Source organism: Rhododendron vialii, chromosome 12a, assembly GCF_030253575.1.
Source record: "Rhododendron vialii isolate Sample 1 chromosome 12a, ASM3025357v1".
NCBI classification, from domain to species: domain Eukaryota; kingdom Viridiplantae; phylum Streptophyta; class Magnoliopsida; order Ericales; family Ericaceae; genus Rhododendron; species Rhododendron vialii.
The window spans coordinates 25,118,553-25,136,884 of NC_080568.1; the positions used below are offsets into that span (position 1 = coordinate 25,118,553).

The window sequence follows — 18,332 nt, forward strand, 5'->3', positions numbered from 1 at the left end:
CAGTAATCATTTTTTTCTCCTTATTAAATTGCAATTTTAGGAGAGATTTTTCAGGTCCTTTGGCTAATGGTTATCTTAATTTATTTTTTCAATTCAAACTTTTACATCACATCGTTCTGCGTCTTTAAGCACTGTCTTAGGCAACTTCAAGATGAACTTTTTCAACTATGGGATATAGTATTTAATATTTTCTCAAATTTTCTTGCTAATACGAAGATGTAACAATTTAATCCGAATCTAATAAAACTTAAAAACAAATGACAAAAAACACTATAAAAAATAGAATTTTTTTTCAAAATGGCACGTGAACTTTCACTCAAATGAAATACTAGCAAAGTATAGGTGTTTACGGACATTTGGGTAGAAGTTCAGATATCATTTTGAAAATTTTCCAAAATTAGGGCAAAGAGAGCCTCTCTATTTTCTCCCATCTCCTCCTCCTCCTCCTCCTCCTCCTCCTCCCTCCCACAACGTCCAAACACAGCCTTACACCCCTCTCCTTCTCTGTAGAACCTACGAAATACAACAGTTACCTGTAAACTCCGTCGCAGAGAGAGAGAGAGAGAGAGAGAGAGAGAGCAATTCCAGTGAATGGGGAGATGGAGAGCTTTCCTCACCCTCTCAAACATCGCCAGATTCCACAAACTCTCGTCTAACCCTAACAATAACTCCTCCCCTCGTCACCTCAATCCTCTCGCTCTCTGGCTCGCTCCCAACTCCGCCAGAACCCAATGCTTTTCTAGTTCCAGGGGATTTTCCGCTGCGGCCCCATCTCCGTCCCCCTTCTACACTGATGAAGAAGAACTAGATTATCGCGGGGCCTATGATTTCGGTGACAACCATCACGAAGAAGATGCGGAGGCCGGAAAGATCCCTATCAAATCTTATTTTCTTTGCACCAGGTTTCCCTTCCGTTATCCCCCTATCATTCTGCATCTCTCACATGTGTACTTGTTGTATTAGCCTATATGTCTGCGTATTTTTTTCTTTTGTGTGTGCAGTGTTCTAAAAGTCGGCCTAGGCGGCCACGTACCGCTTGTATTTTTAGGGTCTAGGCATTTTAATAGGTGTCAAACGGGTCGTGCCGTGGTGTATTTAGCTTCACGCCAACGGTTGCTTCGCGCTGTGTCGTGCGACCCCCTTTACGTAATGGTGCCTTGCCGTTTTCTAATCGTGTTGTGCCGTGCCCATGTTGCCCGATCTCCAACCGAGTTTTTTTGACATGTTTTGTTGTCAAGGTTGTCAAATCGAGAATCGGATTGACCATTTTCCGAATCATGAATCGAATCGCAAATCGTAAAGATTTAGTCCAAATTTCAAAACTACATTAGAAATAGAAACTGAAACTATGCAGTTTACATGATAAAGATACGTCGTAAACCTAAAAAATTTAAGCTTAAATCAATATTAAAGTTTGTTTGCTATTATTAATTGATGATCACATGTTTTTTTTTTTTTGAACAACAATGAAAGCTTAGTCTTAATAGTATATGATCTATATTCTTGAATTTCTATAAGAAAATTTAAGGCAAAACCGCAAAAGTGGTTTCATATTAGTCAAATGCAACAATTGTGATAAACCTCGATTCACTTATAGATACGTTTTGGTGTGAATTGTGAATGGAATCGCAAATCTTACTATTCACCATCAATTTTATATAAACCTTGATTCACCAATTGATTCATATCGTTTTTGCGTGAATTCTTTATTGAATCGCGAATCAAATCGTGAATCGTGCTATTCTGACAACTAATCTTTGATTGGTTAGCCCACAAGTATCATCTCTAGTAGCATCCCTGTCTATGAGTACACAGTTTTTAACACTACTTTGGGACTTGGCAAATTTCTTGCAACCTTCTCCAAATGGAATATTGGAATCACGAGAGTTGTATTGTTATAAATTTTGCATTTTCAAATGGAGCAGACACGTCAACTGAATTCGTTTACATGCAACCTCTTAGTGTGCTTAGAAATTCTGCATAGTGAAATTCTGCCCTGGGTTGTCTAGCCCTCCAATCCATCCTTCCTCTTAATTCTTTCTGCTAATCGGTGCCAGGTGGTACACGTGCTCACAAGCCCATGAGCCATGAGGTAAGCCATGTTGGCTTGAATGTTAATTTTTTCGTCAGTTTTGTTTCCATTTGTGATGGCACTGATTTGTAGGTGTACATGCTTGCTGGTTGAGTTGGGATTTTATATTTCGTTGATGTCTTGTTAGTTTAATTAATCTTCATTTTTGTTATTCTTTTCATTTTTGCTTTCTCAGATTCATGGTTTTCGCAGTATTAATTTGAAGAGCATGCACGCTGAGAATTCAAGAAATGTTATTCTTCCTACCTCTCGCTCATCAAATTATATTGCCCTCAGATTCTGCAATTTCCCTTCAGATGCTACTGTAAGAATAGTCAACATACAGTTTTACGTCCATTAATATTGTTCTTACCTTTGATTTGCTCTTTCAAGTTATTTTAACTGATTATCCTCATGTTTTACCATGTCTTTTTTCTGTGCGGATGGTTTGTATTTGCTGCGATGTGATCTACGCACTTTCATTGAGGTTGAGTCATTGTAGTTTATATTGGCAACTCAACTAGTTAGTCGTGCTTTGAGCAATCAAAGAAACATAGGATGTACTAACTACAAACGATAACGCCAACCCTCCCCGAAGGAGGGAGATGGTAGAGATACGTTGTTTTGTGTTCTTCTACACTTGCACCTGTTGTAGCATGAAGTAGGGATGTGATCCTATGTCAATTTCTCATGCATAGCTCTGACTTTAGAGTGATGCTTGTATTCTCAAACTGACCTATTAAGTTGGATTCCTGCTTGTTATGAATATCTTGATTTTAACATTATTTGGATAGTTGTCGACACTAGTTTGGAGGTACAAGTGTTGGCTTATCTATTTGACTACAAAAAGTCAACACTCTGGGTGGCATGGACACAAAATTGAAGCTGGCTAATACTATTTTGATTCTAAGAGTACCCATGAGAGAGAGAGATCCATCATCTCCACGAACTTCTAGATGCCTAGATTTATTCTTCATTGGAGAGTGTCTTGCTTAGATAATTTTTTTTATACTGATTTTAGGTTGCAAAAACCAATGTATTTGGGACCATTTCAATGAGGTACAGATCCCTATTGTAGTCTATCGTGATTTTCTTTGTCAGATTTTCACTCATATGGTTTGGTAGTATGTCATATTTTGGGCCATACTAGTCTTTAGTACTTGTTTATGGCAGTGGACGAAGTTTGACATATGTGCAATATGTTAGTGCCCATTGGCAACATTTTATGTGGGTGCTGATCTGAGTTGTTGGTGGACTATATAGGAGGATCTTGCAATATCATTGTGTTGAGTGCAACTATATCTTTTTAATTTGTCTTGCTTCCACGGATTCTTGGACTTCAGGGCATTAGAGTTGAAGAGAACGGGAGCTGCTGCCGGTATATGGTTGTTTTCCAGTATGGGTCTGCTGTCTTGTTTAATGTTGAGGATCCTGAAGTTGAATCTTATTTGGGTATTGTGAGAAGACATGCTTCTGGATTACTTCCAGAGATGAGGAAGGATGGTAAGTTTCTTTCCAAATTTTTTTGTTTCCTCGGGTGTGGTGGAAATGATTGTATATTGAACACTTCTCAATCATTATGTTTGATTGGAAAGGTTTTGAACCTTGTCCTCCTTGCTGCTGGTGGGTGTTCTGAAAAATTTATTGATACCATCATACTTGTGTAAGGACTACAGGTAATGTGAATAACATTTTGGAAAGACGTTATTCTCATGGAGTTGAAAGGTTGCAACTTGTAAATTTTGCCTAATGAACTGCAATATAATTCTGAATACCTTCGCTGAACCTCCAGTTTGGATCTGGCCTGAGCTCCGTCTTTGTACCCAGCCCTAGAAGGCAAGGAACCACCGTTAGCGCCTAACCGGCCAGTAACGACCGGGAAGTCACTTTGATGGTTAAGTAAGTACTTCATCAAGAAAGATGAAGTACAGAGCTCTTAGGTGGGTAGAAACGGCGTACCTCTTAGGGTTAGGGTACTTTACCTTATATAGGACCTCTTGACTTAACCTCCAAGTTTCCTTGTTCTGGGCATGTGCCCTAACCGCTTGATGCAACGTCACGGATGACGTGTCGGACCAGAGCGGTTATGCTGACATGGCCGAACAGCCTGTCCGCAATATTTGTGGATCTTCTGTCTGCGGTTTGGGTTGGTCTGAACCTGACCCAGATCAACTAGGTTCGGGCCACTTGTTCGGGTCATGTGTGCAGGCAGTGAGCAGTCCAACAAAAAGAAAATTTTATTGAAAGAATGCTGATATCCCATTCCTTGGCCTACATTCCCTGTGTAAGTGTCGGACGCTTACTTTCCCTCTTTGATAGGTTTGACTGGTAGGTTTAAGTTGATTTGTGCAAATTTCTGTGTTGCTTTCCTCTTCCCCCCCAGATTATGCAGTAAAAGAGAAGCCATTGTTGGGTGAGGATATGCAGGGAGGACCTGATTATATTGTTCTGAAAAATCTGGACGCCGATAGTATCCGCATAATTGGAAGTGTGCTCGGGCAGAGTATCGCTCTGGATTATTTTGTATCACAGGTAGTTTCTTTTGTAAGTTTCATAATGTCTACCTTTACTTCTATGACCTATTAAGTTAGAAAATGGCACAGGGTTCCCTTTATGCTTTACAGTGGATGCTGAATTCCTTTTGGGCGTGAACTGATTGGTTTTATGGTGTTGGTGTCCTGAACAGTGGTTGCAAGAAAGAGCTTGTTATGACAAATCTAATTCGTAGGAAACTAAATTCGAATTTGCTGTTATGCATATATGTGTCACTAGAACAGTGGATGCGAGAAAGAGCTCACAACAACAACAATAACAATAACAGAACTCATCTAGTCCTCAATCATTGGGGGTACGGGCGGGGGAGGATTAGAGATAGACCTAACCTTCGGCAATATATGCACAAAGTGGCTGCTCTCAGAAAACCATTGAAGCAGTGGCCCCCCTATACCTCCAAGAACCAAGGAGTAAAAGGGACGTCTTGCTGCGGAACCGTTCTCCCAAATCAAAGCCAAAAGGCATTAGCTAGGGCAGGCCTAGGGACCAAAATCAATTTGTGTGCATATTACCATGCTTCATTCATTCATAGTCCAGAGCATAAGAAAGCACAAATTCAAATTTGCTGTTATGCATAGATGGTACATAGTTTTTTAGGAAACTAAAGGTGTTGCACAAAATTTCTCTGTCTCATAGGTTGATGGTATTGTCGAAGAATTTACAGATATAAACCGTGGAATGGAAAAAACTGGTACTTTTACAATGCAGAGGAAGAAGCTTTTTCAGCTTGTGGGAAAGGCAAATTCAAGTCTGGCTGATGTGATTCTCAAAGTTGGTCTTTTCGACAGGTAGAATCACTTTAGATTGAAATGCTGGGTGCATATGCAATATCAACTATGCCCTCTGAGCTTCTAACTCTTTGCCCATGATAGAGTATGCAATGATTTTGTGGTTCTCATTTCATGTGCATAATTTTATAATTTCAGTGGATCTAGATTTGATATTATAGGCTTTCCTTGCTCTTTAGGTTAGAAAGTTATACTCGAAACTTCCTTGTAATAAAATTTCAAAAAGGATTCTCTTCTTGATGGTGTAAACCTTAATTAATTGGAGTGAAATAATCTTCTTTGAACCCTTGGGTCAAGCCACTTGGGAATAAATCTTTTTGGTATAATAATTGTGGTTGGTAGTTTACTATGACTGGAGTGGTGACTAGCCCTCATGGGAAGGGGATGTGGTAAGGCACTTGGCCTGTGAGGGAGGAGTTTATGGTATCTATTAGCTTCCCAAAGGGTTGGTGGTTCGGAACCCGTAAGTGTTGCGGTGATGTTATAATCGTGTCTTGTGACACAACAAAAATTACAAGTAGCAGCCTCCTAAACATTCAAGCCTGCATAGAAACTTTGAAGTTTTCTTATTTGCTTCTCTTTGTTTCTCTCAATAATTGAGAAAAAAGACATGTAGCAGTATCTGAAACATTTTTGTTTTTCCCTTATTCAGGTCAGAAATTGCTTGGAGAGATGCGAAGTATGCTCAAATATTTGAGTATCTTCGAGATGAGTATGAGGTCACGCAACGATTTGGCAACCTTGATTTTAAATTAAAATTTGTGGAGGTATATTTTGACCTTTTTCCTATGTTCTTGGTATGGATGTTCAGAGTTTGTTGGCTGTAGTTGGATTTTGAAGTTTTATCCTCTTTATTGTTATGACGATAGTGTTTAGTTGAAACTTGAAAGGCACATCGGAGGCATCCAGGGATTTTTTTTTTGTCCGGCAATATTTGCAAATTAATTTTTTTAGCTACTTTTTAAAGAACGGTTTTGACAAATTGAAGAAATAAATCTTGAAAAAATCGGTGGTATTGACACGTGGTATCGTAATGTAACAACAAACCACCATGTATGCGGACAGAACATTACAAAACTTAAGATAAATATTTGTTCTCATATTTTCATTATTGGTAAATTTTTTGAGTACATGACAAAATTGTTAAAGAATATTATCAATATGTTTTTGGCGCTGGGGCTCCCAACGGCCCTTAATACCTCCACCCATCGGGCAACAACCAATAACTTTGTAGCTATCTTGGTTCTTATCTGTAACTATTATAATGGATTGTTACAGGCCTGCTACGTAATTTCTTTTCCTTATTACATCTTTGTGAATGAATGTTCAAGTTCACGATATACGACTTTTCCTTTTTGGCAGCACAACATTCACTTCCTTCAAGAAGCCCTACAAAACAGAAAGTCGGATCTCCTGGAATGGTGCATCATATTCTTATTGAGTATAGAGAATGTTATCTCTGTGTATGAGATTATTCACGAATCACCTGTGGTTTCAACGTGATCAGAAGGTACACAATTTTCTTTTTGACATTCAATTGAAATTACTGTATCAATCTCCAGCCATACAGTTCGAGCAAAGCAATATCTAGTTTTGTATTCAGTCACCTTGGTATAATGGCAATAGTTCTCCCTTATTTGATTCTTTTGCCAGCACCTGCTAACACACTTTCATAAGAATCTTACTAAATGCCTATGTAGTGCCTCTTTGGTTGTGCAAATCTTCTCATTCTAGGGTCTTTGCATTTGCAAAAACTAAACTTAGTTTATGACTTCATTACTCTTTGTAAGTATTAAGGTGTTTGATAGTAGAAAGTATAAATAAATATTGAGCTGAGTAGGGTAGTAGATTGAAAAACTAGGAGATTTTACTTATTTAAATAATGAAACATAAAAATTTACATGCTTATTGTGGGCAAATTTAGAAAACTTGAATCTTTTTTCTCTCCAATTCAAATCTTTACTTGAGTACTCAATCCCCCCTCTTTCCTTTTGAACTGCCTTCTCTTCACAGAGCAAATGGCCGCAATAACAAATTCTAACCCTCTCTCTCCATGAATGATTTTGCCTTCACAAAGGCCTTCTTCAAATGTTTTCTTAACCTAACCAAATCAAATCTCACATTTTGTTTCTTCAAATATGGCTCCACTGTTTCACTAGACCAACCCTTCTTTTCCAAAAAAGCCTCCGGGTCCTTTATCATCATATCTTCCTTCTCATATTTCTCCACCAAGCTACTCTCTCCCACTCCAATTTTGTACTCCATGTACTCCAACCGCATCTCCCTTGCTAAAATCCCAAAACACACTTCCGACAGCAATTGCGTTCCAATTGGTACCACTTGCATAAACACCGAGCCTGGCCTGAGAAATAAGAAGTGAGTGAGCGCTGCACCGTGGACCCCTATCATTGCATGGCTTGAACTCATTAATTCATACGCTCTGCGCATGGATGTGGCATACTTCGGCTCGAATTCGATGACATCAAAACCCAACTCTTCCGCAACCTTTTTCACCTCCACCTGATTCAATATCAACCGCCCGATTGCACCCTTCCGCCCTGCTAACACAAGCTGCGGTCGGGATTTTAGTGGGGTAGAAATGGAGTTTTGGTTTTGACCGTAGGTTTTCTGTAGTAGTGCATGGAAAGGTAGGATTGTTTTCAAGTTTGGTAATGGTTTTGGGTTTTTGGCCATTAGATCAAGTGATATAAGCCCTATTGTGGCTGAAGGAAAACAATGGGTGGTCGTCTGATTATCGAGATTTATAATTGGGTGCTTAGTGAAGCTTTGGAGCAAATCTGCGTACTTCCACATCCACCAATCGTGTGCATTTGATATCACAAGGACATAGTCTCTAGTGTAGAAGACCGAATTGATGGTGATGAAGAGTGGAATGAATTCATCGTAGAAGTCGGTAAAGAAATCGCCATCATACCCCGCTACACTGAATGCTAGGGCTGAGGCAGTGTGTTGGACCATGCATGGTGAGTTTGATGGGCCTGAGATTAGATTGATTTCTTTGATGTTGGACATTCTGTAACGATCCCATTTTCGAGGGTAAGGCTGGATTTTTTCCACCTGAGGTGTTGAGTTGATGGGGCCCGTGACATAGAAGGTGGACACATTTGGGTCGAGCAAAGTTGGGCCGTTGATTGAACAGATATCATAACTAAGATGAGATCGGTTGCAGATGATTGGGCTGGCCAAAGTTGGGCCTGCATTTGCCCCGGCCTGCGGGCCCAATGAGATCGGAAGTATTGTTCCTGCTACCATTATTATAGTAAGTACTTTTCATATGTACAAAAGTGAGAATCCTAGAGCGTCAATTATAGGGCTACTATCTAAACTCTAAAGCAGTGAAAGCATGGGTGCGGGTTGAAACCTAAACCTAATGAAACAAGCGCAAGCATCCTTGGTGCGGATTTTAATGCCTAGGTGTACACCAAAGAAATTTTTAACTCTTTTCATTTTTTTTATATATTTTTTTTATGGTCAACTCTGAAAATAGTTAAAGAAATAGTGTAAGCTCATTCAACATCTTGTGACCAATCTCTTCCTCAAAAGTAAAAATACTATTAGCAATCGAAGTTTCAAATTTGAATTTTAGGTGGTTGCAAAATCACCCAGACTGGGTGGAGGGGTTTATAAAGGAAGAAAGAAATGACAGGAAATAAATTTAGCCTTTAAACTTCATCTTTGGTTTCCCCCCCTTATATTCTTCTCCTTCATAGGTCCATCCAAAATTTCAAACAAAATACTGAAAACTTGAAAGCACATACCTTGATCCCTCCTTGTAGAATAAATAGCTGCTAGTAGTTTGAAGATCTGTGAGACCTTGATCTGAGATACTAAGAACAGTACTAGGAGCGCGACATACAATATCAGTGTGGTTGAACTGCGTTTCTTCATTGTTGTCTACAATACAAGGAAGACTCTCAGTCTTCGTGATCATGAGGTTTCTTCCTAGAAGTTCCATCCAGTCTAAGGAATAAGAAGGAAATATCACAATGATTAAGTTTTTTCCTTTTTTTGCTCACTGAAAAAAGGGATGCTATGGACTAGAATATCAAATGACGTCGGCCTTTTTTTAGAGTATGAAGAATGACATATCTGATCTTGATAATGATATCGGAACATCGTAACTAGTAAGATATAGCATACAGTGGTTGATAATATTGTTGGGATTGATAATATTCTTGGAGTACTTTGGTTTGACCCCATAAGTGGGTCCGCAGGCTACTGACTATTCAATGCATGTTGCTGTAGTATGCTCTGTTACTATTTATCCCAGTTATGTAGAAATTTGTATATCTAGATGGATCGACAGAGAGAGGATTCCGTTAAATAACATCTTGAGATGATAATGCTTGACCTGTAGTTGATGATAGTAGTTTTGTGACCTTTTCAATTTCTGTTAAAGCTGAACTTTGAAGACCCTACCAAATGGTTGGCTTCGGTAACTACCAAAAGGTTGGCTTCGGTAACTACCAAAAGATTTCAGTTTACACTTGCCGAATTTAAACATTCCTGTCAAATAACTAGCCTTGATAGCATGGTTACCAGGTTACTTCATGGAGTATCATGCTTTCGTGACTTTTTTAACAGAAAGGTTAGCAATTGTTTTATCGATGAAACTCTTTTGAATTGACATGAAGCTTTGAAGCTAAATTTCTCAAGGATTTCCCAGGAATGGAGGGGTAGTTTTTATATCCATGACCTGGCCCTTACTTTTCGCATTGAAAAGATGTGGTCAGAGATAGATCTCACTGAAGTATAGGTAGCCTGTCAAGAACTCACTGTCGGATGAATCTCTTGCTCGAGTCCTATAGGCATTTCAGTTTCATAGGAAACAAACTGGTCAAAATACAAACGAAAATAGATATGCACGCTATAATCAGAATAGTGAAGAACAAGTTCATGTAGCAAACCCTGACTGACAGAACTCACTATCGGATGAATCTCTTGCTTGAGTCCTATAGGCATTTCAGTTTCATAGGAAGACAGACTAGTCAAAATATAAACGTAAATAGGTATGCACGCTATAATCAGAATAGTGAAGAACAGTTCATGTAGCAAACCCAGACTGACAAAGGCAAGGTTTGGGCGTATATCTATGCAAGTATAGGGTTTATCTTTACACACACACACACTCCCACACCCACCAAGCTTCCGATTCTTCAGTGGTTCGTATAGAGCAAAAATAAAAATTGTCTAAAAAAATGCTTTATGAAAACATAGAATACCGTGACTAAATCTTCCGTAATTGTTCAGTGAAGGAATGTGTTGTCAAGCATCCTTAGATTCAAAGCATCATTAGGAATGAAGAAAAAAGAGTGAGTGCTAACTGAGAACAGAGAAAGAACCTTAGATACCCACTTCCTTCCCTTTCCCCTACAATCTGCGGTAGAGCGCATCCGATCCAAACATTGAAAGTCTGTTCTCCCTGTAGAAAATTTCGGAGTGGAAATGTTTTATGGTTTGAGATCTTAAGAAAACTATAGGGACACCTAACCACTCCTCGACTATTTCCATTTCGATTGAAGCTTAATTTCGCAAACCACCTCATTGAATGTTTTGAATTAGTAATTACAAGTGTTCTTCCATGATTAAATGTCCAATATTCTTAACTGTAACTGTCTCATTAAATGGTTGAATTTATTTTCACTTTTTTGTTCTTAAATTTGAAATAGAAGTATGTGTTAAATGTTTTTTGTTTAGGATATTTTTAAAAAAAAGGAGTTTTATCTGGGAAAAAAAACTATTCCAAAAGGAATTTATGAAGATAATAGGAGTATTAGCAAATGATGTAGCTTATGGTTAATTATTTTGAAGCACATGTTGGAATGGTGCATAGATGGAGTGGGTGAGAAGCCACATATAGCCAGTGCATAGAAATGGAGTGGGCATGAAGAGAAGTTTCGTTTGCGTATTTGATGACGCCTATTCACTGAAAGTTCATTGCTATATTTCGTAACCGAAAAACGCAAGGATGCTTCTTCATTGTAACCGAAAAACGCAAGGATGCTTCTTCATTTTAGCTTTCTTGAATGTAGTTGCTTATCGTAAGCGATTATATCAACAAAGCGACTATGAGTTTCGGGTTACCTCTCGAGTTGATGTGTTAACGGAGGGAACAAGAACAAGGTGTTGTATGTTTGTTGAGCGCTTGCTTACCCGACTCCACGAATCCAGTGTCAACTTTTCGGTGGTAGCATATACTACAATTACTAGCAATATGCTTATACCCACAATGTTAGAGAGAGAGAGAGAGAGAGAGAGAGAGAGAGAGAGAGAGAGAGAGAGAGAGAGAGAGAGTCGTTTTATATTCCTTGATTGTCTTTTATGGCTTCAACGTAGAAGCTTTTAAATGTCACAAAAAAACCTTTTGCGTTTAGTTTTAGGAGTAAATGAGCCAAATGCGTTTCTGAGGATAATAATAACTCATTGAATGAGACTATATAGGTGGTGAGGAGGATAATAACTCATTGAATGGGAGTAAGAATTATAAGACATGAATGTCACCGTTCTTGTAAACATTTTTCTCTACTTCGTTTTGTGTGTTTTGCTAGTCTTTTCTTAAATTTTACATTAGATTCATGTCATATTTTTTGGATTAATCATCGATCCGTCTGGATGAGGAGTCTAAAAAGTAAAAAATGATGACCAAAAGCAAAAAAAAAAGTTCACTAAAGACGAAAAACTACCAAACAGCTCCCTTTTTTTTATTTGTTCTAAAGTGTTGTCTTATAGTAAGAAACTTTTTTCAATATTGGTCCAAATTTTTATACTTTTATGATTTCTCTCACCGAGACAAATGATTAATCCTAAAAATTATGACGAAAAGCTAGACAAAAGGTTGAGAAAAACAAAAAATACTGAAAAAGTTTTAAGACGAACGTTTACAAGAATGCATCGCAAGTGTAGTTGAACAAGTGCCCTAGGGCACTCATTAGCATTTGCCTACGAAAAAATATCATCACTGTTTTTAGTTTCAAAAATTCTGGAAGATATATGGTCTCGTTCCATAAATCTAAATTAGTAGTACTTATTTTTTAAGAATGCAATTTCAAGCTTAAAAATCATGTGTTTACGCAAATATTTTTTCTAACAGTGAGACTACAATTCTTGATCAGGAATTGCCGACCGAATTCCCGACGCCGCGCCGGGCCCATTCCGGCCATCAGACGGCTGATCGGAGCCAACCAAAAATTCTAAAAAAAAAACCGAGTGTGTCCACGAGAGAATCAACGGCATCCGATGTGTGTAGGTGGCCGATCCAAACACTCCATTTTTTTGTCTACAATCGTCCGGTGGCCGGAATGGGCCCGGCGCGGCGTCGGGAATCCCCAGTCGGGATTCTCAGACTTTTTGTTTTTCGAGCAATATGAATCGTGTTTGATAGATCTCATTGAGATATTTAAACGGTACAAAGAAAAATCGAAAAAGTTCTCTCTCTCTCTCTCACTCTCATTGAGATCTTTTAAGAAGGTTTCTAGAACGAGATCCACAATAGTAAGTGTAGCTGAACAAGCTCTCTCTCTCTCTCATTCATTCATTTTGGAAGATAGCTTTTAAGGTTAGTTGGGTTTCTTCCTTATGTGTTCAAGCATGTGTCTTGGAGTACTTTACGAGTTCAGTCATTTGGGGCTTCACAGGATATTGTGAAAAGCACAAAGGAAAAACTACAATTTGACACTTTGTACTTTTTTTTTTTTGAGGGAAGGCAAAAGGGTAATTTCACCTACTAAACTTAACTAGGCAATTGCTGACTAGGAGAGGTACCCTTTAAACACACACACACAAATCCAAACTCCCGATGTGGGAGCCAGCCCATCTGACTCAGACCCAAGAGCTTCGCCGCGAAACGCAGCACAACGACAGCGGGCCCAAGAGGCCTACACCAGAGGTCGGATCCCTCACAACGGGTGGGCACGACTTAATTTTTTTGTGGGAGGGCAAGAGGGGCATTTTGTACTCTTGAAGAACTCTGTGATAACTGAAATCATGTTGGGTGGGTATTACAACATGTGACAAATTACAAATACACTTTTTTACAAATTACTAATCCTTGATTAATTATTCAAGTCACTGCAAATTACTACTAATCTTGTATACATACAGAGTCCACGGGCGTATCTTCGAGCAAACAAAATCATCTCAATTATATTACTCTTACTAATATGATAATAAAGTACAACTAAAACAACCAAATAAAATACAACAAAATCAAAACAAAATACGAAGAAAAGCCGCACCTTGCCATGATAGGCTGCGGATTATATGTCCAGATATTATTCTCCACACACTAATCAACAGACTGTTTTTTTTTTTTTTTTCCTTTTTGATAAGTAAAAGAATTTTATTAATCTCCGAATCCGAGGATTAACTCTGTTTGAGCATGGCTATTTTAGCCTTTTCATATGCTGTCTTCAAATATCCCCTCAACCTAGCCAAATCCAGGTTCATATTTTGTTGCTTCAAATACACCCTCATAATTTTATCATACCGGTTCCCCTTATCCATGGAGCTTGGATCCTTCACAATCACATCATCTTTCCCATACCTGTCCACCAAGCTGCTCTCCTCCACGCCTATCTTGTACTCCATGTACTCCAGCCCCATGTCCTTCGCCACCCTCCCGAAGCACAGCTCCGCCACCTCCTCCAACCCTATCCCCACCACCTGCACCAGCACCGAACCCGGCCGGAGGAACAGGCTGTTCGTGAGAGCCGCGCCGTGGACCCCTAGCATCGCGTGACTCGAACTCACCAGCTCGCACGCGACCCTCATGGTGGTCGTGTGCTGCGACTCGAATTCCACGACTTCGAAGCCCTCCTCTTCCGCCGCTCTCTTCAGCTCTCCTTGGTTCAAGATCACCCGTCCGACCCCACCGCTGCGACCCATTATCAAAAGCCGAGGCCGCTTGGGTTTCAAGGTGGCGGGCACGGGACGACGAGGGTGGCGGCGGCGGCCGCAATACGTTTCGTGCACTAGCGAGTGGAAGTGGGCGGCGGTTTTCGAATTGGGTATCAGCTTCGGGTCGATGGTCATGATCCCGTGGGAGATCAGGCCCACCGTGACGGAAGGGAAACAGTGGGTCCTAGTATCGTTATCGAGGCTTACCACCGGGTGTTTGCTGAGACGGCGAAGCAAATCCGCGTACCTGCGGCGGAACCAGTCCGGGTAATCTGCGATCACGAAAACGAAGCGGTCCGGATTGTCGGGGGAGATGGAGTTGAGGGTGATGAAGAGCGGGATGAAGGCGTCGATGAAGGCGTGGAAGAAATTCCAGGTGAAACCCCCCACACTGAATACAAGGGCGGGGGCATTGTGCTGGACCATGCATGGTGGGCCTGATGGGCCTGATGTTAGAGTGACGGTTTTGACCGGCTCTACTTTGAAAGTTTGGTTCTTTTGAGGGTACGGCCGGACTTTTTCCACAACGGGCCTCGTTGGGCCCATCGTGTAGAAGGTGGCCGTTTTGGGATCCAAGACAGTCGGGCCGTTGATCGAGCACGTATCGTAATTCCCATGGGATCGGTCACAGCTGATGATTGGGGAGTACCCACGTGATGTCAAGAGTAGTGGTCCTGCACCACTGAAACTGGTGTTTATAAGGCAGTGATAGAACAAAATAAGTCATGTAGTAGGGTCCGTTCCACCAACTAGAATAAGTACTTATTTTTTGAATTAAAAATGATAACGTATTGTGAGAGAATGATTTATCTCATTAAACGAAAAATAAGTATTTATAAAATAAGAACATTAGTGGAATGATACCTGATTCTACATTTTAAAGACAACTTTTCGGCAATTTTCAAAAGTGGACCTACGATAGGTCCTCGCTTCAATGATGAGAATCACATTGTTTACTGCTCGTCCGGAACATTAAATAAAATCATGCTAAAAGTCATGTCAATTGTATATATATTATATACTTATTCCGTCCCTTTTTTAGAGTTCAAAATTTTATTTTTAGACTGTCCCTTAACAAAATATCCATTTTGTAAAGTTAGCGGGTAAAAATTGGTATATTTTTTATTTTGCTCCTAAAAGTAGATTCCATTTTGAAAAGTTAGTAAGTAAAAGTGTACTGATGATGTCTCCATAGAGGATAAATAGAGAAAGTTGAGATAAAAATTGATGTGAAATGTGTAATGATGATGTTGGAGTTACGAAGCAGGACACTTAAAAAGAGACGGAGAGAGCATGTGTTTTTGTGTGTATTAATACTTGACATGACCGTAATGCATTTATCCTTCAAATATGGGTTATGACTTACCTGACACTAGATCAAAACACAATAAACCCATTTTAAAAGATAAACGCATTTCAATCAGGTATTGATCTGTATCCGATTAACAGAATTTTTGACAAGGTTGATTTTCCCGACGATTTCTGCAAAATGAACAATCTCAATCGTTCAATTGGACCTGCAATAGACCGAGCAGTCCCTAGTGGGAAGCCCCTCCCCTACTAATGATAAAGCAAACAAGCACATAAGCTGATCATGAACCAAATGGTTAATGTCAAACATCCAAACCTTGGTCGCTTGTGGTTGAAATCTCTGCAAATATCTTGGAGATGGAGGAGAGCTTGATCTGAGATAACAAGAACAGTGAAAAGAGAAGTGCAAGCACAATCACTGCGCTTGAATTGCACTTCTTCATGCTTTCCACCAACACCAACCTTCCTTGTGCGGGTGCCATCAGATCAGATGCTGCAAAAGTAAGGGCTCAATATAATTCAGAAACCTAAAATGCCAATATCTACATACAGTATGGGGCTTAGACCATCCACAATGGAATAATCAAAAGTTGCTACATCATCTTTTGGTTATCTATTTAAGAGGTTGCTAAGGTTAGCAATATAGATGTTCACAATGGCATAATCAAAACTTGTCACATCACCCTTTCAACTTATAAAAATCTAAAAATTGTCATCATATAAAACAATTTTTTTAAAATAGTTTTCAAACTAATAAAAACAGGTTATTAGAAATAGAAAATAATTTTTTGAAAACATTTATTTTGAAAAAAAAAACACTTTTGGGAAAAAGTTGTAAAAAAAAGTTTTGGAAAAAAATACATTTTTTTTTAAAATAACAGTTTTTGAAAAAAAAGACAGTTTAAAAAAAATTAATAAAAAACAATTTTACTGTTTTTGCAAAAAAAAAAGACAAACGAGACTTCCAAAAGGTTGCTAGTTTTGATTATCCAATGGTCAAAATTTGATGAGTTGCTAAAAAGTTGTTAATTTTGATTATGCCACTGTGAACACTTTTTTGAGAAAACATTGTTAACTTTAGCAACTCTCGACAATTTTGGTTATTCTATTTTGGATGCTCTAATGAATAGTATTTGCTCAAGTTTAGGGACTGAAACTCAAGTCCTCCACCCCCTGCGTCTGCCACTGCCAATCTGGTGGGAGCTGCCGCGCATCCCCGACCAAACTTGGAGGACCACTCGTAATACTGTAAACATATAGGAGTAATGATTTTGGGACAAGACTTTACTTTGATGATCACCGGTTGTTTGGCCCTCATGATCAGCATGTAATCTTCATGCGGTTGTTGGACTAAACTACATGGACCTGGAGACCCTGCCAAGCAGGGGTGCTTGGCAGGGATGCCGAGAACATCTCGGTCGTCTAAAAGTGTTTTGGACGGTCCAAATGTAAAGGTATCGAACGGATTTTAAAAAAAAAAAAGGAAAAAGATGTTTCGATCCGGACCGTTGATTTGGAGATGAACGGCCGGATTGGCTGCTCGGCACCCGCTTGGCAGGGGTGCCGCTCGGCACCGTCTCGTTTTCGTACGAAGGCTAGAGTAAAGAAAAAGTGCACCTCACTTGCTCTTTGAAGAGAGGACCAATATTGAAGACAAAAATGAACTAATAGTTTCTTTCGTTATTTCAAGAAAAGAAGACATCCATCAGTCTCCCTTCCAAGTTCATCATTACTAACATCAAATAGCGCATTTAAACCCTTCTCGATTTTGTTTAAACTACCCTTGTGGTTTAAACTCATCCACATTAGTGGTTTGCTTTAGTCCTAAACAAAATCGAGAAGGGTACGTAGTTTAAATCCCAAGGGTTATTTGTGATGATAAAGCACTACCTTTTTCCTCGAAAAATAAAGGGGATAATTCAACTACAAGGGTAAAGATGGAAATTGCCAATACTTTGTTCCAGCGAAGCATTAAACGTCGCCAATTTACCTTGAAAACTGATTAGCCCTATTGAGAAGATAATTCATAGCTTGTCGTGGGCCTAGTTAGGGTAAGTTCACGCTATTGACTACACGGTATTTTCGGTATTTAGTTCAAAAATATCCAACTACAACTCATTTTCCTTAACTAAATATAAACTACTACTCAAGACCGGTGTGACGGTCGTCTTGGACAGTGGCTAGTTGCTGCTAGCAGTGGTTGAGGTGGCGGTTGTTATGCTTTCGGGTTGGCGGCGGTGACTGGTTTGCTTGTTTAGTTTAGGGTTAGGTTTTGGCTCTTTGGATTGAGCTTTGCCCTTTAGGTGTCTTTGGGCTTTGCCCTTTTGGGGTTTTAAGCTTGGCCCACTAACTATTTTCATCCATTCTTTGGTTGGATTTCCCTCTCTTTTTTTCCTACTCGATATACCCTTTGTCGAGAAATTTTGTTGCCTATTAAAAGAAATAAACTACTACACGGTATTTTTAGTAGAAATAAGCGGTAATTTGGCATCAGTCTGAAAGTTGATAGATAGAATTAATATATATAGCACGAACTCACTCTTCACGTGGACTAAAAAATGAAGGAAAATGGGAAACCAAAAAAAAAAAGGATCAGAAGAAGTACCTAACTTGGGAGTCTTCTTGACGAAATTGAAGAAAAACGGGCAGAGGAAATTGGAGGTGGAGGAGATGTTTTAGAAATTCTGTATTAT

At 39.3% G+C, this 18,332-nt stretch overlaps 4 protein-coding genes and 1 non-coding gene across 6 annotated transcripts in view; 2 read left to right on the top strand and 3 right to left on the bottom strand.

The window, feature by feature from the left end:
* The window catches only part of LOC131311271 (uncharacterized), an 81,266-nt gene that overhangs the window by 31,838 nt on the left and 31,096 nt on the right, over positions 1-18,332 (top strand). The window lies entirely within an intron of this gene.
* Positions 359-7,056, top strand: LOC131311268 (protein RETARDED ROOT GROWTH, mitochondrial). Of its 2 annotated transcripts, none has more exons than XM_058338633.1 (7): positions 359-902; positions 2,285-2,396; positions 3,415-3,574; positions 4,455-4,603; positions 5,261-5,412; positions 6,065-6,179; positions 6,775-7,056. In XM_058338633.1, the coding sequence occupies exons 1-7, from the start codon at positions 592-594 to the stop codon at positions 6,913-6,915; spliced, it is 1,140 nt and encodes a 379-aa protein (XP_058194616.1). In that variant the 5' UTR covers positions 359-591; the 3' UTR covers positions 6,916-7,056. The 2 variants fall into 2 exon arrangements, with proteins under 2 accessions (XP_058194616.1, XP_058194617.1); XM_058338634.1 differs by having other exon boundaries at positions 761-902; positions 2,268-2,396.
* LOC131312180 (small nucleolar RNA snoR100) lies at positions 5,045-5,152 on the bottom strand. Its single transcript, XR_009195757.1, has one exon. It is a non-coding gene; the product is annotated as a small nucleolar RNA snoR100 (small nucleolar RNA).
* LOC131311267 (xylan glycosyltransferase MUCI21-like) lies at positions 7,176-9,835 on the bottom strand. Its single transcript, XM_058338632.1, has 2 exons — positions 9,192-9,835; positions 7,176-8,675 (listed from the first exon to the last, which is right to left on the bottom strand). Exons 1-2 carry the CDS (start codon positions 9,319-9,321, stop codon positions 7,450-7,452), a joined length of 1,356 nt encoding a protein of 451 aa, XP_058194615.1. The 5' UTR covers positions 9,322-9,835; the 3' UTR covers positions 7,176-7,449.
* Positions 13,600-18,310, bottom strand: LOC131311266 (xylan glycosyltransferase MUCI21-like). The gene is made up of 3 exons (XM_058338631.1): positions 18,245-18,310; positions 15,956-16,132; positions 13,600-15,002 (listed from the first exon to the last, which is right to left on the bottom strand). Exons 2-3 carry the CDS (start codon positions 16,119-16,121, stop codon positions 13,795-13,797), a joined length of 1,374 nt encoding a protein of 457 aa, XP_058194614.1. The 5' UTR covers positions 16,122-16,132; positions 18,245-18,310; the 3' UTR covers positions 13,600-13,794.